Below are 26,427 nucleotides of genomic sequence, written 5' to 3'. Positions count from 1 at the left end.
CACTGGCTTTAATATATACCCAAGTCTTTCTCACCCTTTAAGATATAAGGAAAACCAAAAACCTTCCTTCACCTTAGATCTGTAGCTTCTACTCTTTTTCCTCTTCTTCAAAGCCAGATTTCTTAAAAGATTTCTGTAATTTGACAACTCCCATTTCTTTTACCTTCATTTCTCAGCCCATTCAACATTGCATTCAACCCCCATCATTCCACCAGTATTGCTCTTGTAAAGAATAAGTTTCATGTAGCTAAAGCCAGTGTGTATTTTTTGTTCTTACTGTCACATGGCCTGTTAAACAGCCGTTGTCCTGTCGACCATTACCTTGGAGCCTCTTCTACCCTTCGCTTTTCTCCTACTCCTCTGTTTCTGCCTACTTGATTTCCTTTGAAGCTTTACTCTATGTTTTCTCCCTAAATGAGTGAATTCCTGCCCACAGGATTACTACAGATAACCCACAAATTTAAATTTCCAGTTCAGAACTCTCTTAACCTCCAGAACACTGTATCTAACTGTCTATTTGGGATTTCTACTTGAATGCTCAAAGGCACCCCAACCAAGGTCAATATTTTTAAAACTCAATTCATGATCTACAGCATATACTCACTACCAATTGTGTGTACTCATAAACACAAACATGCATGCCTACACATAGAAGCCCATATGGTCCTTTCTGGGTTTTCCTTCAATAAATAGTACCACCATCTCTTTGTCACTGAGTTACGCAAGTCAGAAGCATGGGGTTTATTTGTAACACCTGTCTGATTCACCTCACTGCCCATCCTGTGATTCCTAGTCCATTACTAATTTCTATCACTTTGTTCCTCAATTACCCAAATCTCTACTGTTGCGTCTGTCTCTACCACCACAACCTCAGGCCAAGCTATCATCCTCTGTCACCTGAACATCTATCCTAGCCTTTTTATTCACCCATAGTAGTTTCCACTTCTTTTGCCGGGTAATCAGGGGAAATCCTCACTCTGTTCCTAGGTAATTACTACTCTTTCTCCTGATTTTTAGCACAAAAAAGCCTTCCTAATCTCCCTGACGTGTAAAAATTCCCAATTATATTCCACTTTGTTGTACTTACCCCAATTATAATTTTATTTTTCTGTATTGGATGAATATATGATTCTCTTTCTAGACCGTGTGAGAGAAGAAACTGTATCTTTTCTTCCTCTTCATATGTTCTCTATAAATAAGTAAATGAATTAAATGATTGCCTAGGATATGACTGAAGTAAAAACTCAATAATTAAAATAGAAATGTTTTTATTTAAAAATACAAAATTTTAAAGTTATTTTGCTGGAGATCAGAGATTTGAATTAGTTTTGTTTTTAAATTATGAAGTTTTAGGGAGGAATTAATAGGACAGTATTCATAGATGGTAGTCAAGAGTTTGGAACAGCAATTTTTTTTTTTTTAAAGCAGGCAATTTTGATGTATATGTTAAATATGATCTTTCTTTCTACAGAACCAAAAACCCAGAAATTGAGTCATAAGAAAGGAAGTAATACTGACACTCTTAGAAGAGTACTCTTAACACAAGCAAAGGTAACTATGCTAAACATATTTAATGTTCAGTGGATGATCCATTCTTATCTTAGATTTCAGTTAGATAATTGATAAATTTGTGTCTCATTTTTAAAAATTTTATTATATTTTTACATCATTTTATTTACATATCTTTGAGACAACAAGAAATTGCCTAATTTTTTTTAGTTTATTTTTTGTTGTTGGGATCTAAAAGATTCTTATATGTAAATACAAATATTACAGAGAAAGTGAATATGATAGCCAAAATGTGGAATATGAGGATACAAATACATTAACTGATTACTGGCAAAATCAGAACAATCCAATGACAGCAGAGCTCAAGTAAGTGATTTTTTGATCCCACCAAAAATATATCCTTTTTCTTGTTTTATTACTTTTTTCTCAAATATAACATTGACTTTTTTCAGTTCATTTTACTAAGTAGCAAAGGAAAGCAACATTGTTTACCACTGAAACTCTGAAAAATCATAAATATCTTTATTTAAATACTAAAAATATGGCAATACTTAGAAATATATGGCTATATAAAAAAAGTAAACATTAGACATGTATCCTTAAAAAATAGATGACAGAAATCACTTCCATATTGGCTACATTTCATTAATATTAACCACATGAAATACATTTCAGTATTTCTATTTTAAGACTATAAATATGTTTTTAAAACTTTTATTTTTAAATACTATTGAATTACAAGCTATTTATGTCAAAAAATAAATGCAAATGTGTTGTGGACATAAATCAACACTTGGGGGAAATGGTTAATGGATTTGGAAATCAGAAAATATTTTAAAAAATAGATTCTATTTTTTCTAAAGCCTTCAAGATTATATATATTTTCATTCATCTTTCAGACATATGTTGTGTTTGGGTAAAATACAAACCCAGAATTTCAAATCTTTTATAAACTTTAGCCAAAATTAGTTGCAAATATATTGCCTGCTTGTTTGCCATACTTCCCAGAATTTGGTCAAGATCAATGTCCATGTGGTGTAAATGTCAACTCTCCAACAAGACTATTAGTTTCGTTATTTGGGGTTTGAAAACTCAAAGATCAACATATGGTTTGCTTACAGATTGTATCAGATATTTCTACATATATCCAGTTCTGCTATCTTGAATTCCTAGCATGAAAAGAATGTTAATAAAATACTTTTTTCTTCTTGGGCCTAAAGAGGTGATACTAGTTTATCATGTATTATTTTACCAAACACATAAAGCAGATTATCTAGGTAGAAATAATTGATTAAAAAAAGATTGCTCATTTATCTTTTTCTGGCTATGTGTGTGTTTTTTCTTTGATAGAATCAATTTGCAGCAGTAAATACCCCAAAGAAAGAAACTTCTCAGATTGATGGACCATCTTTAAACAATTCTTATGGTTTCAAAGTCAGCGTACAAAACTTACAGGAGGCAAAAGCTTTACATGAGGTAAAACTGCAACAGTAAGGACACATCCACTGTTTAACTCTCATGTTTTATTTTATAGAACAAGTATGGGAATTTCTTACTGAGGGAGGAATACATTGAATTCTGTTCCTGTTAATCTTCATTTTGTTATTATTTATGTATCTATATAAAATAGACAAACTTTTAAAGTAGCCATCAGTTAGACTCCTTTGTGGTTTCACAATTTTCACAAATCTTATAGCTGAAATTCAGGTTATAGAAGCTAAAATTGGAAAAGCTTTTATAATTATTAGAAAATCTCTATATTATTCTGGGATTGTTATATTAGGATGTTATATCCTAAATGAGATATTTACTAGCATTTTCTGTTTGGTTGGTTCAGTGGATTAGTGCTTGCTAGTTCATTTGCTACAATTCATTTGTTCACATAATCTCTATATAACCCAGTTCCCTTCACAGCACAGACCATATGCCAAAGAGTAGGAAGCTATTTTGTAAGAATGTATGTTGGTCACAGGATGGAGTAGAGAATATGTGCGAATGGATCACTGTAAATTTATCTGTATTAAAGAAAACACAACTCAGAACACATATCTGACTGGCAGTAAAGTGGAAATTAGAGTATATTTTCATTGTTTATACCTGTGCTGGCCACCACTAGCAATGTGCCTATTGAGAATTTAAAATTTACCTTATCCATCTAGGAAGTGAATTCTATATTTTATTTAAATAATTTAGATTTAAAACTGATACTTGACTCGTTTACTAGAAAACTTTTAAGTATGTGTGGAACAACTTAGGTTTTTAAAACTACTTTTTCAACTGTAAATTTTATGATATCTAAATACAGGTCAAGTATTTATTTCCATGCAGAAATTTAGCACCCACATTGAAATGTGCTATAAATGTAAAATGCACACTGATTTTGAAGACTTTAAACAGGAAGAAAGGATGTAAAATATTCATTAGTAATTTTTATATTAATTACACATGTTGAAAGAATGATATTTTAGATGTATGGAATGAAAATATTTTTAAATTAACCTATTTTTACTTTTTTAAATGTAACTACTAGAAAATTTTAAATTATATGTGACTTTCATGTTACACTTTTTTTTTAAGTTTATTTATTTTGAAAGAGAGAGAGTGCACATGAGGGGGAGCAGGGGAGGGGCAGAGAGAGAGAGGGGAAGAGAGAATCCCAAGGAGACACAGGGCTGGATCTCACAAACCATGAGATCATGACCTGAGTTGAGACCAAGAGTCATATGCTTAATCAACTGAGCCACCCAGGCACCCCCATGATATTTCCATTGAACAGTTGTTTTAGGTCCTTGTCCTCTTTAGAGCACAGAATTCAGTTTATTTTTTGTGTTTTTGTTCTCAAGTCAATTCTGTCTTAAACTGTTCTAAGGATGAGCATAAGCTAAAAGAAATATTCGAATATTGTCCTCATTTTTATCCTAAATTTGAACTAAGATTTGTACTTTTCTAGAAGTAGATTAGAACATAGTCTAATTGCCTAATTGTTTGTACATTTTTCCATTCAACAGCATTTCATTTAGTTCCTGAATTTTACCTACTTGGCCCTGTACTATTCTCTGTAGCCAAGATAAACTAAGTAATAAACTTAGGAATACATGTCTTAATGAAGAATACACCCAAAATTAGAAAAATAAAATACCATGATAAAAAAATCTTTTATTAATGCAAATTTAATAGACCTTAGCAAATACTTGTTACATTTGATTATCCTTTATTTATTTGAAAAACTTAATCTTCTTCTTATGCTCTTTATTTCTACATAACCTCATCTCAGAATCATGGGCCCTCTTGAAGTTAAAATCACTTGGGAGGACTGGCAGGTTGCTCACAGCTTCTTCCCTAAGAAGGCCTCAAGGCATACTACAAACAGCCACCTGGTGGTCAAATAGGGAATGAACCATAAAAAATCTGCACTGTGTATGCTCTCCTTTTTCTAGGAAATTGTGCCCTCAGCACTTTTTCTTCTGTGTCCCATTATGCTACACTAACTTCTCTCTCTTCTGCATATAAATACTCAGGGTAGAAGAGAAGTGGTATAATCCTCATCCACCTTTGTCCCCTACCTCTTTCTTAGTCATACTCAGTAAATCTCTCCCCCGTCTCTTCATTTCATATATTTGCTTATAAAGAAAATGCCCCTAAGATCAGTGCATTTTATATCAAAGAGTAGAAAGGGCAAAATTTTATTTTATTTTTTTATTTAAAAAAAAAATTTTTTTTTAACGTTTATTTATTTTTGAGACAGAGAGAGACAGAGCATGAACGGGGGAGGGTCAGAGAGAGGGAGACACAGAATCTGAAACAGGCTCCAGGCTCTGAGCTGTCAGCCCAGAGCCGGACGCGGGGCTCAAACTCACGGACCGCGAGATCGTGACCTGAGCTGAAGTCGGACGCTTAACCAACTGAGCCACCCAGGCGCCCCGAAAGGGCAAAATTTTAATGTGAAGTTTGACCTACTAAATAAATAAACCTCCACAAATTTTTTGACCTGAAATTGTCTTCAGTCTTCTCCATAGTCTTTGCACATGTTCATCCTTTTCTAACTAAACCAGTTTTTTGGTTTTGTTTTGTTTGAGTTAGGGAAAGGTTTTCCAGTTACATTTTTTTACTTACTAAATTAATACGTGCTTTTTGTTAAAAATATATGCTCTTTAGGTTTATATATATATTTAAAAGTAGAAGTTCTTTCCCTTAGCTCCCCATTTTATTGGTTAGATTTTTTTTAAGTAAAAAAAAATTTTTTTTTGACATTTATTTATTTCTGAGAGACAAAGAGAGACAGAGCATGAGCAGAGGAGGGGCAGAGAGAGAGGGAGACACAGAATCCAAAGCAGGCTCCAGGCTCTGAGCTGTCAGCACAGAGCCCGATGGGAGCTCGAACTCACAAATTGCAAGATCATGACCTAGGCGGACGTCAGACACTTAACCAACTGAGCCACCCAGGCGCTCCTTAAATAATTTTTTTTTAAGTTTATTTTTATTTATTTTGAGAGAGCAAGTGGGGGAGGGACAAAGAGAGAGGGAGAGAGAGGATCCAAGCAGACTCCAAGCTGTCAGTGCAGAGCGCGACACAGGGAGCGACACAGGTTCAAGCCCCATGTCGGGCTCTGCGCTGACAGCTCGGAGTCTGCTTGGAATTCTCTCTATCCCTGTCTCTCAAAAATAAACTTAGAGAAACAGCAGTGTATAAGGAAAGTGGTAGATTTGTGGATATTTGTTTTATTATTCTTTATGCTTTCTGTCTGCATAGTTAATGTTCTTTATAGTTTAAAAAGTACTTAACTACAAATTTACTAATGAATACACACAACATTACATGTTTATGGTAAAAAAAATTCAATCAGGACCAAAAGATAGACAATGAAAATTAAGCTTCCCTCCTACCTCAGACTAAGTAGCCCTCCTACCTCAGACTAAGTAGTCTCCTTCCCCAAAGGCAGTAGAAGTAGTTCTGTGTTGTTATGTCTCTTTGCAGAAATTTCCTATGCATGTGCTTTAACATTTTTTACATACATATACACATACTACACTCACTGGTTCCACTTTTCAATGTATTATGGTGATCTTTTTGTACTAAAACATCCAGATCTGGCTAATTCTTTTGAAAATTTTAAAGGTTAAAGAGTATTCCATTGTATGTAGTCTTCATGGGATGTCACATAATTTATGTAACCAGTCCTCAACTGATAGACATTTATGTTTTTAGTCTTTTATGACTTATGAAAGATTAGAAATATCATAATTTTTAATGCACATCCTCATACATAAATTTTGGCTACATGTATGATTATAGCTGCAGGATATATTCTCAGGAATAAAATTGCTAGATCAAAGGGTACATCTATTTTTAATTTTGATAGATAACTTCTAAATTGTCCTCCAAAGAAGTTTACTAAATTCTACTCACATCACTAGTGAGAGCCTTATATTGATTACATTTCTTCAACAGCTGGCATGCAAAATAAATACAAAATACAAATCGTTCATTAAATCTATATGACTTCAATAATTACCAATATTGTAACAGTAGTCTACTGTTTTTCTATTGCCAGGTATTACTGGTACAGTGATGGTTATAATTTCGGCTGTAATCATGAATCTAACTTAAGTTGTTTTTTTTACCCAGAATTTCTACTCAATTACAGTTAAATCCTTTTATTTTTTATTAACATAGGAAAGTAGGTATAAAAAGCAAAATACTACCTTTTTTTGCATTTTTGCCAAAAAGAAAGTGTGTATGGGCAGAAATCTAGCTATTGTTGTAGTTGATGCCATAATATTCTTATGATATTTTTTAAAGAAAAACTATTATAAAAAAAACTTGCCCAGTACATACAGAAGTAAATTGAAGTAGTAGAGAATTAATAGGAGCTTCAAACTAAAATACATTTCTCTTTTTAAACTATAGGTGAAACCATAGTTAACTGGGTAGAAAGTAAAAAGTAGCAGACTTTGATTCAAATAAACAACCACTTGGACTAGTCATTCTCTTTCTCAAACAGGAATGAAAAAATTGAGAGGCACTTGCATGTATTTTAAAGAAATAGTTTTAAGTATGTATTGTCACTGAGAAATTATAGCATAAGCAGTTTTTCTAGAATAAAAACATGAATTAATTTAATCTAATCTGAGTGAAAATCCTTAATCTGTGGAGTATTAAACTGTGGCTGTGTCCTTTATGGTTTTTTTTTTTTTTTTTCAATTTTACACATACTTCCTTGGAATCTTTGTGAAACATTTCTTTCAGCATGTCCCAAAAAATAATCTAAAATCCTAATTTTTATTTCCTTTTATAGATACAAAATCTTACCCTAATCAGTGTGGAGTTACATGCTCGAACTAGACGAGACTTAGAACCAGATCCTGAATTTGACCCAATCTGTGCTCTGTTTTACTGCATTTCATCTGACACTCCACTACCAGATACAGACAAAACAGAACTCACAGGTGTAATAGTGATTGATAAAGACAAGCCTGTCTCCAGCCAAGGTATTTGTTCATTTTTATTAATTTTGTACCTACCCACCCTAGGATGAACCTTTTAATGGGGCAATTTCTGTGCTGGAGATCTAAGCCAAGCAAGTATAAGGAACTCCTTTTATATTGTTCTAAGTATTGTTTTATAGTATATTAATTGCTAATACTGAATTAAAATGATAATCTGTAGGTTGGGTGAACAGTCTTCCTTATGTATGCATTGCTGGTAGTTTGCTGCTAATACAGAGTTTCTCTTTGCTTTTAAGAAGTTGTTAGTGTCAATTAATGGATTAAAAGAGACTTTTAAGATGTATTCCAATTTTGTTCATATGTATGTTTTTGGCTTAGATGTTCTTCATATAGTATACCATATAAAGGCATTTTATAAAATATCAAGTGTCCTTCTGCAGTTTTGAATAATAATACATGAATTCAGTCAGCTGAGAAGGAAGTCTTAGCACCGAACAAAACCATGTAGGAATTTACAGTTTAATCAATGGTGTGCTTGAGCTGACTTGTACCAGCTCACAATCCAGTTACTACATTTTTATGAATTCTTTGAACTAGTTGGTGTCACATTGGTAGTTTGAGATCAGCATGGAGAGGAGTCTTATGGAAAAAGGCAAGCACTACAAAGCAGGTCTTTTTTTTTTTTTTTTTTTTTCCTTAGGAGGTAGTTATAAACAGTTACCAGCATACCATTGATTAAAATATTCTCTACTAGGGGCACCTGGGTGGCTCAGTGGGTTAGGCATCTGACTTTGGCTCAGGCAATGATTGTGTTGTTCGTGAATTTGAGCCCCCCATCGGGCTCTACTGTAAGCACAGAGTTCAAATCAGATCCTCTGCCCCCCCTCCCTCTGCTCTTCCTCCACTTGCATGCGTGTGTGCACACACTCTCTCTCTCAAAAGTAAACATTTAAAAAAGTAAATAAAATATTCTCTACTAAACAAAGCTCTTCCTATGGGAAGAGTAAAGACAGAAGCAAAGTAATGAAATTTTTTGAGGTGACACATTATTACTTGAGGAATTTGGTGACTGTAGACTTTTTAGGAAAATAACGGAATGAAATTTGAATTTTCAGTTGCATATTAAACTAGAAAAACTTTAGGAAAGTTTTTAAGAAATAGACTTAAATTATGTATTTACTTTGGGGAATGCTCTTTTTTTTTTTTAATGTTTATTTTGAGGGAGACTCCATGTGGGAAGGGGCAGAGAGAGAGAGGGAAAGAGAGAATTCCAAACAGGCTCCACGCTGTCAGCACAGAGCCCAAGGAAGGGCTGTAGCTCATGAACCATGAGATCATGACCTGAGCCGAAGTCAAGAGTTGGACACTTAACCAACTGAACCACTCAGGCACCCCTGGGGAATGCTCTCTTAATTTAAAGTATTTCAGTAGCATAATTTCACTCAAAATTTAGGGTTTATATTACTTACACAATGTGTGTAATAAACATTTTGCTTATTTTTTAGATATCAGGTATCAGACCCCATTACTGATTAGATCTGGAATTACAGGACTAGAAGTTACCTATGCACCTGATGAGAAGGCACTTTTTCAAGAAATTGCAAATATAATAAAAAGGTATTGTTTTGTATTTTCTGATTTTTTCAGCTTTTGTTCAGAGAGTCCTTTCTTGCTCTTGATTAATAACGTGGGCAAAGGTAGGAAAGAAGAAGAGAATTTCTTCCTGTGGCCGTTAAAAGTAAAATTATCCTTGGAAAAATTTTGCCCTTACCTCTCATCACCATCCATCACCATTTCCAGCAGACTAGGGACGGCAAAACAATATTCGGTTCTCAAGATGGAAGAAGAAATATTGGTTTAGCAACTCTGGCTTTCCCAGTTGGATTTTAGTGTGATTTTTCTATGGTAGTGAAATAATGGGGAACTGTACTAAACTTAAATTGTATTATTCATTAAATAGGCTTCTACCTCGGGAGTCAGCCACATTTCAATACATTTTTTTTTTTATGTTTAAATGTTTTCAAAAAGTGTTAGTATGCAATCTATTCGTAAATCTAGGATTATGTGGTCCATACTCTTTTGTAATACATAGTTCCTTAAAAATCTCTTGATCATTTGATGGTTGGCCTGGATGATTGATAGTAGAATCTTGTCAAAATTTATGAAAAGGATTTTTTAAAACAGAAGTATTTTAATTTAAAAATAATTAAGTGAATCTTTTGCATTTTCTAAAGACTATAACTTTTGGTAACTATGGACCCTTCTGTTAAATGCTTCACTTTTCCAGGCACTTAAAATTTCTTCCTATTGCTAGGCTTAGCTTTTTAAATACCTAAAGCAGGCTGGAAAATAGCCTTTGTATCTTTATGTCTGGATAAAAGCTCTCCTTGAGTGTGTCGTTACACTCACCCCTTTCTGTTTTGCTTTCTGTGGTTTGCTTTCTGTAGTTGAACTCTTTCCTGTAGAACTGAGACAGTATTCTGCATGAAAGATCAAGATGATATCCTACAGACTGAATATCTGATTCAGTCCCACCCAGATGCGTTAGCATAAACCATTTTGAAATTTAGAAAACCAGAACGTGTTTTCAACAAAACAAAATTAAATTAAATGTCAGGACGTCAAAAATAATGCACTGCTTACCCACCACTCTAGGGAGGAAACAAGAGAAAAGTATTTTTACTCTTTATAGTACTGGTGACTGGATGGATTCCCATCCATTTGAGTCTTGCCATTGTCATTCCTACCTTTTATCTTCTCACAGAGGTTGTCATCAACATGTCAGATGCTTCAGTGCCCACACTTTTATTTCTGCAAGCAGCTTAGCAAAAAGAACATGCAGAGTTTTAGTCAATACCATTTTGTGTGCCAGCACATGTTCAATAATGTCCCTGGGCTTTGTATGCTTGTGTACTCCTTGTTAGATATATTCCTAACAACAGGCTTATCTGCCAACATTGAGAATTTTAGCAATCATTTGCAAGTGTAGTAACTTTCTTCATGTCCATAACATGAATTATATTAGTCATTAAGAAAAATGTAGTAAACAAAACTAATTTCTGGTTCTTACACTAGAAGATCATATGATTATTAAGTGCCTAAATAGCAACATTTCAGTTCTGTAATGTCCTTTATAATTATTCTAAACAGACCCCTAAAAGATTATTTTATTCTTTCAGCCCCTTTGTTGAGTACCTACTCAACACAGGCTTTGTTAACAACATAGATTTTGGTTTGGGTTTTTTTTTTTTTTTTTTTTTTGAAAATTAACAAATACATTTATTTATTTTTTTTTTACTTTTTTTCAATATATGAAATTTATTGTCAAATTGGTTTCCATACAACACCCAGTGCTCATCCCAAAAGGTGCCCTCCTCAGTACCCATCACCCACCCTTCTCTCCCTCCCCCCCCCCATCAACCCTCAGTTTGTTCTCAGTTTTTAACAGTCTCTTATGCTTTGGCTCTCTCCCACTCTAACCTCTTTTTTTTTTTTTTTTCTTCCCCTCCCCCACGGGTTTCTGTTAAGTTTCTCAGGATCCACATAAGAGTGAAAACATATGGCATCTGTCTTTCTAAGTATGGCTTATTTCACTTAGCATCACACTCTCCAGTTCCATCCACGTTGCTACAAAGGGCCATATTTCATTCTTTCTCATTGCCATGTAGTACTCCATTGTGTATATAAACAACAATTTCTTTATTTATTCATCAGTTGATGGACATTTAGGCTCTTTCCATAATTTGGCTATTAACAACATAGATTTTGAAGTCAGCCAGCTCTGTTTTGTTTTTTTTTTTTAAGAATATGGCTATTTTATATGCTTCTGCATCTATATTTTAAACTTATATATCTTAATGAATGGAAGATGTTACTGGAAGGACAGGGTTTTTTTTAAGTTTTTATTTTAATTTCCAGTTCGTTAATATATGGTGTAATATTAGTTTCAGGTGTACAATATAGTGATTCCATAGTTCAGTACATCATCCCTTGCTCATCACAGCAAGTGCGTTCTTTAGTCTCCATCACCTATTTCTCCCATTGCCCCACCACCTTCCTTCCACTAATCATCAGTTCTCTATAGCTAAGAGTCCATTTCTTGGTTTGTCTCTTTTTCCCTCCCTTTTTTCATTTGCTTTTGTTTCTTAAAGTCCACATGTGAGTGAAATCATGTAGTGTTTGTCTTTCTCTGACTGACTTATTTTGCTTAGCATAATACTCTAGCTCCAAGTCATTGGCATATTTTTTTTGTCTTGAGCAAGTTACTTATCTCTCTAAGCTTTAGTTTCCTCATCTGTAAAATGGGTAATAGATATGAAAATTAAATGAGATAATGCACATAAAACTCTTAGCCTGGTCAGTACATAAATGTTAACTCTGAGTGTAAGGTATAATAGTAGGTGCTAAATATAAAATTGAATAAAATATAGATGCACACTTTAAGAGTTTTATTGTTTGTATTTTTCCATTCTTAATATTATATGTCCTCAAATGGCAAACATAAAAAGTAGTATGAAATTATATTAGACAAGTAAAACCAAATCCATTGTGTTGTCACAATCATTTTTTTCCTCTGTATTTCCTTGAACTTATTAATAATTTTCCATTTTTCCCAGCCTCCCTAACTTGGATATAAGCTTTGACTTCTTCCTTTTTCTCTTTCCTGCATGCATATATTACATTTATCTAACCTCAGAATTATGTTTCAAGATTATTCCTTTCCCCCACCCCACCCTGCCATTGCCACTGCCTAGTTAGAACCCCCTCATCTCTCTTCTGTACAGATGTTAATGGGTTATTTAAAATTCTAGTTGCGGAAACAGTTTTTTTTTTTTTTTTTTTTGCCTAAGCAAGTAAATCATTTTCATATTTCTGCTGCTTCTGTTTTCTCCAGTTTTATTTTTTCCTTCACCACCAATCCCATCTACCCAACCTTGTTCTTTCCATAGCTTTTAGAAACCAGGTACAGTTGATAAAAGTCACCAAAATTGAAGAACAAGTCACAAAGATTTTGTTATTGTCACCAAATGTTTTCACAGAAGAAATGAAATTCTTGTGGTTTTGAACTTGAGTTGAGACCTGTCTTATCAGCCTTAAGAGTCTCTTTAGATGAAATGGCCGCTAAGTCAAAAAATAAATATACATAATAGATCTGGAAAATATTGAAAGGACTAAAATCTAATCAGTTAAGAGAAGCTGAGTGTTTTCTGGTTTTTTGTTTTTTTTTTTCAGCAGTCATCTCTGAGCAGTAGCAGTTTATAAAATAGACAACTTTTAAAAATATACATATTTTTTCAAAACATCAGAAAATAAGTGTACTTAACCAACTCTATTAGGTGCTGCAACATAGCAAATAGCTAACTGGAATAATAATCCTTGCAGTAATAAGATATTTTATGAATCTGGGAAATTCAGATAAAGAAGTCAGAACTGCCTTTATAGAAGAAGGGCTCTGTAACCATCTGGCATCTTCTTCATGTACCTGTGCTTAGAAATATATGCAGTAGGCATTCCAGCAATCTTCCACATTCTTAAGATCAAGGCCAACTGTGGCCACATTGTAATGCCTGTCTGGTCGTTCTTGGTACTGAGGCAGTCAACTGCATGGGTTCTGGTATATGTGTATGGGAATCCTTCAAATCTCCTATCCCTGATAATCCTTAGAGCCACTTGATACGGTATTTCTGCCCCAATTTCTCAAATTTAGATGGTGCATAGTTTTCAGGAAGATGCACTTGTCTGTCAGATAACTGCCCTGAAGAGAGTTTAACTTAATTGAAGAATTGATGAAATTGCTATCAACAAAGATATGTTAACCTATTAGATGTTAGAAGACTAATGAGCAGGAAGAGTGTTGAGAGACTTCTGTTTTCTTGGGTGCCCTAGGATCTTTCTGGACTTTTTGTTTAAGAATTAGTCTATCTTTTTAGCCTTTAATCTCTGAGATTAAATATTTGCCTCATTGTTGCTTATTGCCTTATTTTCCTTTGCTTCCCCGTACTCATGCCTTACCCCTGCCCTTTGTTCCAGAATTGCCAGCCATGAGGCACTTTCTTCCAAGAAAACACTTTTTTGTAGGTTGGTGAAAAGGTCCATTTGGCTGTTCTGTTAAATTGATCAAGTGGTTTTCTCAGAAATTTCAACCCTATTTGTATGGAGAAAAACACATGGATAATATATACATTATCTTTTTCTCCTGACAAGTTTGAGAGCTATTCTGTAAGTCCATGGTATAATAGCAGGTCACAAGCAGATTACCAGATACTGAAATTTATATTATAGAATGTATTTTGATAGGGCCTTTAAGGGATGGAGAGAATAAAAAGAATGACGTTGCAAATGTTTGAACCTAATTCTTTTGACATCAGCCATTTAAATATACTCCAGGATTAAAAATGAGACATTTTTGTGACATTCTTGTATTCGTCGACTAAGTGAAAACTAAAGCCATTCAACCCCATCATTTTAAGAAAGCAGTTATGGAAGTATGGTAAACTATTAGCAAACCAGTTCTAAAAATAGATCTCATGATCTGCTTATGATTCATTGTTATACCAGAGACTTCCAGAGTAGCCATTTATAGCTTGCATCAGTAAATTAGTAGGTTCCTATTACTAGGATACTTTGAGTGATACTTCAGGTGTTAAATAATACAATATGGACAGGCTGCACATTCCCCAATTCAGAGTGAGTATAACCAATGAGGTAAAACCCAAATTTATAGGTTTTTATGATTTTTCACTCTGCTTTTTGGCTTTTATCAATAAGAAAATAATCAGTAATTTAGAGCTTCTAATTGGGAGCATAATCATAGCTTTTGCTCTCAAAGTTTTTGTTCTCATACAATTTTTCCATTGAAGTAAATCTTCAAGTTTATTTTTCCTTGCACTGTAACCAAACATTTTTCTGTGGTGGTCACTATGAAAGTCCTAAGAGGAGCCGCAAAGAGGCTCTTTCTGAGTTGGATGCACATTATCAGTGCAGTTTTACCAGTGCAACTGTGTGACTGCAGTGAGCACCTTTTTTCCCTAGTTTCTGTTGCTTAGCTTCCCCACATTAATCTCACCCCTGTTAATATTTCATTCTTCCATTAAGCTGAGTCACCTTCTTCTTAAGTTTAGAGGACAAACTTGTCATTACCAAGGCCTTACTTCCTGTAAGGAACAAGTCATTAATTAAAATTAAGTGGGAAAAGGAAGATGTTTTCATTTTCTTTCTCAGCATTAAAACTGTTTAAGGACAATATAGGTTAGAGGGGTAGGGAAGTAGCAACAAAATGACCTGGGGGGATCTTCTTCAAAACATGTGTCCACACATGCCCTCACACTTCACCCTGCCCCTACCCTCATGATATTCTCAATCATTCTCTCATTCTTGTACTTCAGTGGTAATGCCTCTCTCGTCCCAATTTCTATCAGCTTCTTTCCTAAGTCATATCAAATGAATATGTAGTCTCAGTAAAAACTATGTTTGCTTTATAAAAGTAGCTTCCAATCAGAAACTCTAATCTATTCCTTCTTATATAGAATGTGTATAGGTGCCATTGTACCATCCCTTCTCCATCTGAGAAACCAAATAGATTTTTATCTTTTGCACTTTATATCACAAAGAAACAATTCTTCTGATTAAAGCTTCAAATGTGTGGTCCTTGTTCAATTTTTTCATTCCTTTAGGTATGATCCTGATATTCTGCTAGGATATGAAATTCAGATGCATTCCTGGGGTTACCTCTTACAAAGGGCTGCTGCCTTGAGTGTTGATTTATGTCAGATGATCTCTCGGGTGCCAGGTACGAAGCCTTGTGAATATTTTATGGTTCAACCACAGAGTAAATTACAAAGTGAATAAAGACAAGGTGTTAAAAAGTACTATTGTTCTAGCCTGATTTTAATACTAAATTATGTAAGCTCTAGATGTATCGTAACTCCATTATGGACAAATTCAAAAATCAAGAAAAAGAAAAAACACCCCCATGTTGCTGTTATATATGCTGTTAATATATTTGTTGGTATCTTTTCTTTCAGTCATTTTTCATATACATATGTAAGCCTCTTTTATATAACTTTAGTCACATATTTCTCCCATTTTTATTATGCTTCTTTCATCTAGTATCTTATTGTGAGTATTTTTCTGTATTCTGAGATAGTCTTCATAATCATTATGAAGCACAACATTTCTTTGGTTGATGTACCATAATTTTATTTTGTCTGGTTCTATGTTTTATGCTTTTGGTTGGAACGCTGTTTATTTTTATTTGGGTATCAGGCTAAAAAAATTCGCATGAATTTTGAAGGCTGTTTCCCACAAGTCTGATTCTGTTCGAAGGAGGGAGGCAATAACATTCATACCAAAATTAAAGTTGATAAAGCACCTTTCAGAGTTATGTTTTTCCTTATAACTGTAGAATTTTTAATAACTTGGTTTTAAAGTCACAAGTCTGACTAGGACAACAGCATATACTTTGGGTATATTGATGAAAACTAATCAAGAGAACTCCTGGGAGAGGTTATGACTTCAGTACAGTGTCTTAAGTGTTAGTAATTTTAAAGGGAAAGGCTGAAGCTAGAAGATTCAAAGACCATAAATATTTTGAACTATGCAAAAAGCTTGGAATAAAAAGGCAGAGATAATTTTAGGTTTTCACTGCATAAATTTCTTGTAGCTTTTGTGTCCCTTGGGTGCTAGGAATAGTGTGGTATATCTCAATTTTCTCAACATTCATTTGGGATAGGTTTCTGAATATTCAGGAGAGGCAGCATGAATGTTCAGGTGTACATATTAGTTTAATTAGCTGTAACAGGTAAGGTATATGACTTAAGATCAGAAGAGTGAATGAAAGCTCGTCCTTTATTTATATATATATGTATACACACACACACACACACACACACACACATATATATGTATATATATACACACACATATGTGACATACACATATATATACACGTGTGTGTGTGTATACATTTTTTTTTTTTTAAGTAGGCTCCATACCCAATGTGGGGCTTGAACTCACAACCTTGAGGTCAAGAGCCCCATGCCCTACTGACTGAGCCAGCCAGGAGCCCTAGGGTCTTGTCCTTTAAGAATACCACAGAAGCCATTTTTATGAGGCAACATGGTACAGTAGAAAGGGGATGGTTAGGAAGGCAGTAAAGAGCACAGATTCTGGAGAAGGACTAGCTAGGTTCAAATCCTGGTGATCCTGCTAACTAGCTATGTGATGTCAAACAAGTTACTTAACCTATTTATACTTCAGTTTGTTCAGCTGTAAAACGAGAATGATAACGCAACTTATAGAGCAATTGTGAAGTACTTAGAACAGTGCCTAAGACCACAGTAAACATTATGTAAGTGTTAGATGAAAAAAACTTGTAAACATCATCTCTTTAAATTGAAGAAGAGGGATGAATGTGTGTACATGGTCTCTCTGGAATCAGGTAACCTTGGTTTATAGTACTGGTTCTGTTTCTGTATGACCTGGGACAAGATATAACATTTCTGAGTAAAATTTACTACAATGCAAAATGCAAATTATACTAACATAATAAAGTGGCTAGGTTAAAGTAAAAGAAACAATAAAGTTCTTAGAACATAATAGACATTCAGCATATAGTAAATATATTTATTATTCCAGATCCTCTAATTAACAACATTTGTATATATCCAGTGTCTTATAAGAGAAACACATTTTAATTTCTATTCTAGGTAAAGTCATCACCTAAGAAACTAGACTCAGAACTCTACTCTTCATCTAGTGGTCCATGCAAAGTTAGAATTTCATTCTGAATAGGAATGTCATTAATTGATGTCAACAAATTTTCAGAGAGTTTAGGTTAAAAAACTCTACCATGTTTTCCAGGAAGTGACCAGTGTAACTATAAACATATCCATCCTAATACTAAAGGAATGCTTTAGTGTTAGGTGTTCATAAAAATGGCACCAAAAATTAACCAAATTTAAAGTAAAAAGAGTATTATTTTTAAAATATGTGTGTATGCACATTTTTATTATTTAAAAATATGTAATTTTCAATTACATTTTACAAAATTCCTTCATAACTTAGAGTCTTTTTTAAGTTTCATTTATTAGAGCATGAGCAGGGGAAGGGCAGAGAGAGGGAAAGATCACATCCAAAGAGGGAGAGATTTTGCCAAGAGAGTCTGCTGATAGTGTTGAGCCCAGTGCGGGGCTTGAACTCACAAACCATGAGATCATGACTCAATCTAAAATCAAGTCAGAAACTCAACCAGCTGAGCCACACAGGCGTCCCACTTTCATAACTTAGAGGAAAGAAAATTGTTTCATTAATCAAAATAGTGATTATTCACTCTCTAAGTCTAATACAAAATAGTGAATTATGTTTCATCTTTAATCTTTCTCTTTCATTTTTATTCTCATTTTATTTGGCATAATTTGCTTGGAAATTTGGTTTCTGTGAGTCCTGATACAGTCTATTCATTTCTGTAGATGACAAAGTTGAGAACAGATTTGCAGCTGAAAGAGATGACTATGGATCAGAAACAATGAGTGAGATAAATATTGTTGGCCGAATTACACTAAATCTTTGGAGAATCATGAGAAATGAGGTAAGGTGCTTCATCTAAAATTTCATTGGAAATAAGAGATTAGGTCAGTATAACTGTTTCATTTATTGTAGAGTATTAGTATAGTCCACCATGTAATTTATGCTTCTTTGTGAATTATTTTTATTATACTTAAGTAGAGTTACAAAAATAAATACTACCTTCTAAAATGCAAAGCTACAAGAGTATTTAATGTTGTTGATGTGTTAATTTTTTTTTTTCCATTTGTGTCTAAGGTAGCAGTAGCGAAGAAAGTCTACAACTATCATGAAGTATTATGTTGTATGTGTCAAATGTTATATAGTTTCATCATTTTTTTCACTGAATACCAGATAAATTCAGCTTGGCCTTTCTGATTTATTAAGTAAGAAAAATTTAGTTTACACATAAGAAGGAACTAAGGATATTTAAAAACTGGGTCAGATGAAGAAGGTAAATTGGAGAGACAGTGCTTGGAAATAGTTAATAGCAGCTTCCAAGTGAGGCTTTGGGGGTCCAGATAAGGATTTTTCGTAGTATAAATTTCAACAAATTATCTCATTAGTTTGCAGTCACTCAGAAAAATAATTCTTTCACCAAAAATGTAAGATCATAGGATCTTAAAGTATGTTTGCATTCTTGAAGTTGCTTGAATGTAAACTTTTATTAAAATGCAAATGTAGGGGCGCCTGGGTGGCGCAGTCGGTTAAGCGTCCGACTTCAGCCAGGTCACGATCTCGCGGTCCGTGAGTTCGAGCCCCGCGTCAGGCTCTGGGCTGATGGCTCAGAGCCTGGAGCCTGTTTCCGATTCTGTGTCTCCCTCTCTCTCTGCCCCTCCCCCGTTCATGCTCTGTCTCTCTCTGTCCCAAAAATAAATAAACGTTGAAAAAAAAATTAAAAAAAAATGCAAATGTAAAAAATGTAAAAATGTAAAAAATTTTATTAAATGTAAAAAAGGATACCTACTGTAAATTGGTCTGTTCTCAAATTTTGGACTTTAGGTAATATTAATACAGAATGTTTATATTTAAAAGAAAGCTGTGTTCTTCAGTCGCTTCTCTTTGAAACTACTTTCTCATTATATACTTTTATTATACACTCATCATTAACTATGATCTTTCTGACTCTTCTAGATTTACATAAAACATTTGACTTTCCAAACATGCCCTCTGCAATTCTTTTGGGCACCAAGACACAATAATTCTTTCACGTAAAGAAATATATTCTTTATATAAAATTCAGGTGTCCTTATTTTTCTTATTTCCTCTCTATACCGTGAGCCTAACGTTATTCTCACGTTTCATCCAATTTGAAAATGTTTAGTATATGTAACTGCTTGAGATGATTTTGTGTTATTTTCTTCTCAAAATATTATCAGAGCATAAGAATCCTTAATGACTTCAAAATAGCTCCTAATGACACAACATAGGATATGGAAGGTACAAGAGATTGTGGTGTATTTGGTTTGTTTATTCCATTATATAATTTAAACTGTGGTCTCTGATATTGTCTGTGATGAACACATAAATTATGTAAACACAAAATTAAATTCTTGAATCTTAGTTTCATCCTTGAAGATCCAAAAGGCAGCTATACAGTTATTCACTATTAGCTTAGAATCAGAAATTGGAGAGTAATTTTTTTTTTAATGTACAGCTTTCTTTAGTCCTTTCAGAGGCCTCCTCTAATTATAAGCTGAATATATAGTCTATCTGATCTTTATTTGTAAATAAGGGAACGACTGTGAGAAAGTATGAATTGGATAATTTCCTAGATGGGCCAAACTGTGAAACCGGATAGTCGCTTTTTTTTTTTTTTTTTTTTTTTTTTTCTAATCCAAAGTATTCCCGATAATTTGGAAATTTCCAGGAAATCCTGAATGAACCTGTGGGAAGTACTATCTTATAACTTAAATTGTTTTGGAACTTTAAGGGTTATGATTTTGGACAGAAGCTGGCCCTGAGAACTTTCATATTAGAGATGCTCAAACTATTTTTTTCTGGATTTAAACAGTTCCAGAAACTCCTTTTTTTTATCTTTATTTCTTTTATCTATATCTTCCTCATGACACTTAGCAGTTTCTAACTAATTGATTTTAATATGCTTTTTGTTAAAAATAATTTGTATCCACTATTAAAACAAAATGAATGCAGACAAGTATGCAAAATGAAAGTGAAATCCTTTTGTCTCTCTAGGACATCTCCTCAACTGTTACACTCTCCTGATATAGTTTACAGTTGAATGAATATCTTTCCTTATATGCCTAGTTTGAGTTTTTTAAATTTTGTTTATTTTTTAATATAATAGTTTTCACTCTCCTGCTCACTTTAACATAAAATTACTGCTAGACTTTGAATCCTCAGTAACAAACACAGTGCCTCTTAAATAGTGCTCATGACGTACTTGTTGATTGCTTGAATAAAAGAATAAATGAGTCTTCCCCAGAAGATGGTGTTTAGAGGCCTTCTGGATATCAACTGAATCTAGACCTTTCAAGAATTTGCCACCAGATACTTATTACATGCCATCTCTATAGCCCAAATTTGAGCCAGGGGGTAGATCAATTAAGAGCTTCCTCTATTTTAATAGGCAGAGAGGCATGTTATATGGATGCAGATGTTGGTAGGTGGGTAGATGTAGCAATGTGTGGAAGTTCTCTTCTGACCGCTTCAATTTTCTCAGTGAAATAGCAGTCATGGTTCTCAACTGAGAGTGAGCATAGTGGAGGGACTTGATGGGTTTGAGGGGAGAAGAAGAGTATGAAATAGTTATCTAGGAGAATTTGAGGATAGTTATTTAAGAAAATAAAGTATAAAAGTTAGGCAGTGTGGACAGCACATTTGAGATTCACATCATAAAATTAAAGTGATACCTGCCAGCTATGTTCAGATTCACAGATACAAGCGTAGATAAGACAGGGTTAGATTCAACCACCACTCATAAGCAAAGGATTATGACTTTGTGAAAAAGTAATTAATTAATTGCAGAGCAGGTGAGGTGCAAAGAAGGAAATAGTAGTGAAAGGTTGTGATTATGATTGTGCAAATTGAGCTAGATGGGAGCTCGGGGTACTAGAGGGAGTAAACTAGGAGGATGAGAGATGGTGGTCAGAGAATGGGATGAGGAGGGGGTAATTATTGGTAATAACAGAACTTGGAGTATGATCATGGGACTGGATGGCTAAGGTGGGATGGAGGCAGTGACAGGTGAATTTGCCTCATACCTCACTCTCTGGTAGCAGTATGGAAGGGGACAAGAACAGAGGTAAGGAAACCAGGGAGAAGATTATTGGGGTAGCTCAAATGAAAGTTGGCAGTCATGTGAGGATTTAAAAAACAATTTAGAGGATAAATCCACAAGAAAAAGATGAAGAGGAGGAGGTGTCAAGAATGAGGATCAGGGTTCTGACATAGATCATGTTTAGGTGGGAAAATGATTTAAGAATATAGAGCATGAGATATCAGTCAGATAACCAGGTGAAGGAAGATGCGCAGCAGGCATATACCTAAGTCCCAAGTATGGGGTAGAAGTCTAGATTAGAGATCCGGCCTTGGAAGTCACATCAGAGTAGATGAGCTCACAAAGAAGCAAATACAGGGAGTGATCGAAATTGAGCCAAGGACATTTTTGTGAATGAAACCCTTTGAGTAGACAGAGGAATCAGCTCCTAAGAAATAGTCATAAGATGAAGAACCTGGAGAGAATATTCCTAGCAGAGCCACTAAGGAAGTCTGATGTTTCCACATAAGCATGTAAGCCTCCCATTATCTCAATTTGGCAACATCAGAATCTGTTTGTAATATGTCCTATTAAAATCTCAGTCTGTCAATAAGCATGTCAGGTGTTTTTAAAAAATTTTTTTAACATTTTATTTATTTTTGAGAGCACAAGCTAAGGAGGGACAGAGAGAGGGAGACACAGAATCTGAAGCAGGCTCCAGGCTCTGAACTACTAGCACAGAGCTTGACATGGAGCTTGAACCCATGAACTGTGAGATCATAACCTGAGCCAAAGTCAGATGCTTAACCGACTGAGCCACCCAGACGCGCCCAGCCTGTCGGGTGCTTTTAAATAAAGACAGTGTGATGGGCAATGAAGATTAGGTAGAAGTAAAATAATATACTTGCTACCATTCATATACTGTTTTATCATTTATAAGGCATTTTTACAGACTTATCACTTTTACGTTTTGCTACAAACTTGTGGTATAAATAAGACAACAGAGTAGTGAGGTACTATTCCAGATAGAGAAAACTGAAATTCACGGAGGTTAAGTGACTCGTCGAAAGCCTCATACCTAGTAAGGGGTCGAGACTCAGACTCATTGTAGGCATGCTGTCTGTCTTTAGAGAGCTTAGTGTACATTTTATTTTAAATATAAATATGTATAAAATATAAAATAAAATATAAGCTCTCTGAAGATAGCCTTCCAGTGTCCTAGAAATTTCTTACATCTTCATATTGGTACTGGTTACATGGTTGTTTGTGTGTGTGTATGTGTGTGTGTGTATAAATTTATGAGTTGTTCACTTTAAATTTTAATATAATTCTTTATATAAAGTATGTGTCAGTCAAAAAAATTTTAACTTGGAGACTCAGGAAATGAGCAACTGAGGGGATAAAGTGATGGAGGATATAGGGCACAGGTGCTTGCTTATGATCTGCTTCCATTTTTCTTTGATTTCATCTTTATTTCCTCTATTCCCCTTAACTAATTCTCTGCCTCTCCCAGTTCTGAGTAAGTTTATTTCTAAAGTGATTAACCATTGTGTTATGCACATTGACTCTGTGAATGGATAAGTGTAACCCACCTCTGTCAGACCATTACCTACCAATAAATAAATGGACAAGCATTGTAACACTTTATTTATATCAGTTCTGACTTTGATCTACATATTACATTTATTCAGTGTTGAAGTTACTTAGATTTCCCCTGAAAACAAGTTGCAAACTCCTACTTCATATTTCTGGATTCATATTCCAACTTCCACAGTAAATCACTCTCTATAGATTAGAATATTCCGAAGATAGATCATCTTAGAGTTCACGTTTCCTTCCTTTAGTTTTACTCACAGCTGAGATTATATAGCTAAGTATATTTATGTTCCTGTGAACACCAGGAAGACTCAAAGTAGAGTGGGTGTCATAAGGTTATATTTGTGTAGTCTTAATTCAGTTTGTGAAGTTGTTCTATTTGAAATAAAATCAATCCAGAACATAGATCTGCCACCTGCCTCAGATATTGGGGACCAGTTTCTTAAGATTTTAAGTTTACTTAGAGTCACAGAATCCCCTAGTTAGTACTTATAGGTCAACCAACATGGCAAGCTTCAAAATGTTCCCTAATGAGAGAGCTACAGGACAAGAGGACCTTTTCTGAAGAGGTTTCTTTCTTTTTTCTTTTCTTTTCTTTCTTTCTTTCTTTCTTTCTTTCTTTCTTTCTTTCTTTCTTTCTTTCTTTCTTTCTTTCTTTCTTTCTTTTGATTGCTTGTGTTAATGAGGGTATATACTCCAGCAGAAGTTTAGATTTGGTCTAAAGTGATATATGTGTATTAGGTAATCATGTAACTACCTGAAATCAGATATTTGGCTACATTTTCTATAACATTAAATGGGAATTTTTTTAAAAAACAAAACCAAATGAAAATATTCATTAGAAAGTAGAAGAGTCACTCAAATATGGGGATTTAATAATAAAAGGAGTTATTCATTTATTTTTGAAAGAAATATTCCAGGTCATTACTGATTGTTGAAAAAAATGATGATTAACTTCCAAGATAATGGGTTAGTACCTGCTTTATACTGGTGACTCTGTGTGTGTGTGTGTGTGTGTGTGTGTGTGTGTGTGTGTGTGTGTATGTTTGCAAGTATACTAATTCCAGTGCTGTTGAAGTAAGACCAAAGATCTTTTGATTCTTTTGGAGATGAGCTTTTAAAATTCAGTCCCTGTTTTACACCTGCTGGGTTATAGAAGTGGAAAAGAAAATATTTTAAAATTATAATACACAAATGTGAAGTGCTTCTGAACTATTCCTCAGAATCCCAAGCTGACCTGAGAATGAGGACTGCTGATTCCTCAGTTTCCATTATGCATTGAAATACCTGCCATTGTCTAGATTGCTTCTGTCCTATAGGTATTTTTGAGACATTGTCTAGGTAGAGGTATGTTTCATGAATTTGGACCTTTTTAAAGAAAGTATTCTTTTCCCATTAACATACTTTTCCCTACATATTTTGAAGATGGGGAAACATTTCTGCCATTTCCTTTCATCTTTTGCTTTTGGAATGAAATTAACTGACTCTATAATGTCCACATATTGGGTCTTAGTACCAGTGTAATTCTTGGAAGCAGAATGAATGCCTGCCCTTAACTAGATAATTCATTCTTGAATCTGTGGAATTCTGTTAATCAGCATGTCATCACAGACCAAAAAGTAGGTGTGCAAAACAGAAAATTAGTGTGTTTAAAAATGCTTCTTACTATAAGAGGTGCCTGAGTGGCTCAATGGGAAGAGCATTCAATTCTTGATCTTGGGGTCATGCATTCAAGCACCACATTGGGTATAGAGTGCTAAAAAAGATAAACTTAAAAAAAAATTTAATGCTTCTGTCAGTATTTGCATTGGTATAGAGTATAAAAAGAAGTGATGAAAACTGAGATCTCTGAAGTATGTCATGACCAAGTTGAACTCACCAGGTGTGATTGTTTTCCAATTAAATGGTAATTAATTCTGGACAGAATATTTCTCTCTAGAAGTCTATATATATGTAGTTTTAAACTATTTATAGTTCACTTGTAACATTTTTGCAGGTAGCTTTCATGCCTAGTATGAAAAGTTTCAAGTACTATTTTGGATCTCTTAGAACCAAATTTGCTCGTAAATACAAACATTATTATAATGAAGTCTTGGTTCTTTTGGTTTTTTGTTTTTTTTTTTAGGTGGCTCTAACTAACTACACCTTTGAAAATGTGAGCTTTCATGTTCTTCATCAGCGTTTTCCCCTCTTTACCTTTCGAGTCTTATCAGATTGGTTTGATAACAAGACAGATCTGTACAGGTAATGTTTTATAACTCTGAAAAGGATAATAACTCTTTGTTAGTAAAATCAGTATCATTAGAGTGTGATTTACATACAATAAAATGCACACATTTAAATTGTATTGTGCAATGACTTTAAAAAAATGTATACACCCTGTAGCCACTACCCCAATCTAGACAGTGAACATTTCGAACACCCAGAAAATTCCATCGTGAGCTTTGCAGTCAACCTACCTATCCATTAATCATCCAGGTAAGTGCTAATTGAATTTCTGTTACGATAGATCTGTTTTGCCAATTCTAGAACTTCATATAAATAGAGTTATTTACAATCTACCACTTTTTGTCTGGCTTATTTCAAGAACTCAGCATGCTCTGTTTTGAGATTCAGCCTTGTTGCTGTGTAAACCAGTAATTTGTTCAGTTTTATTAAGAAGTAATACTCCATTGTATGGATATACCACAGTTTATCCAGTCACCTATTGATGGACAATTGAGTTGTGTCTTGTTTGAGGCTCTAAATAATAAAACTACATGCAAGTCTTTGTGTGAACATACATTTTCATCTCTCAAGGAGTGAAATTGCAGGGTCCCATGGTTAGTGTGTTTAACATTTTAAGAAACTGCTAAATTGTTTTCTTTGGCAATTCTTCTAGTGCAAGTCCGCTGGCAACAAATTCTCTCAGCCTTTATCTGTAAATATCTTTATCACAACCTTATTTTTGAAGGATATTTTCAGTGTCTAATTCTGGAGTTGAGTTTTTGTTTTTTGTTTTTTGTTTTTTGTTTTTTTTTTCTTTCACCATTTTAAAGATTTCACTCCTTTTTTTTTTTCTGGCCTCCATTGTTTCTAATGAGAAATCAACA

General features: G+C 34.1%; 1 protein-coding gene across 5 annotated transcripts in view; it reads left to right on the top strand.

Annotated features, from left to right (window-relative positions):
• Nucleotides 1–26,427, top strand: part of REV3L (REV3 like, DNA directed polymerase zeta catalytic subunit) — a 173,806-nt gene that overhangs the window by 106,913 nt on the left and 40,466 nt on the right. For all 5 annotated transcript variants that reach the window (XM_023254263.2, XM_019831087.3, XM_045057917.1 and 2 more), the window contains exons 15-21: nt 1,472–1,551; nt 2,860–2,985; nt 7,806–7,998; nt 9,462–9,573; nt 15,630–15,745; nt 18,426–18,544; nt 25,461–25,579. In XM_023254263.2, the coding sequence (XP_023110031.1) occupies nt 1,472–1,551; nt 2,860–2,985; nt 7,806–7,998; nt 9,462–9,573; nt 15,630–15,745; nt 18,426–18,544; nt 25,461–25,579 (865 nt within the window). The remainder of the gene's footprint in view (nt 1–1,471; nt 1,552–2,859; nt 2,986–7,805; nt 7,999–9,461; nt 9,574–15,629; nt 15,746–18,425; nt 18,545–25,460; nt 25,580–26,427) is intronic.

This window comes from Felis catus, chromosome B2, assembly GCF_018350175.1.
Source record: "Felis catus isolate Fca126 chromosome B2, F.catus_Fca126_mat1.0, whole genome shotgun sequence".
Taxonomy (NCBI): Eukaryota; Metazoa; Chordata; class Mammalia; order Carnivora; family Felidae; genus Felis; species Felis catus.
Note: the sequence above shows the minus strand (reverse complement) of the source record. Positions and strands in the feature narration are given on the sequence as shown.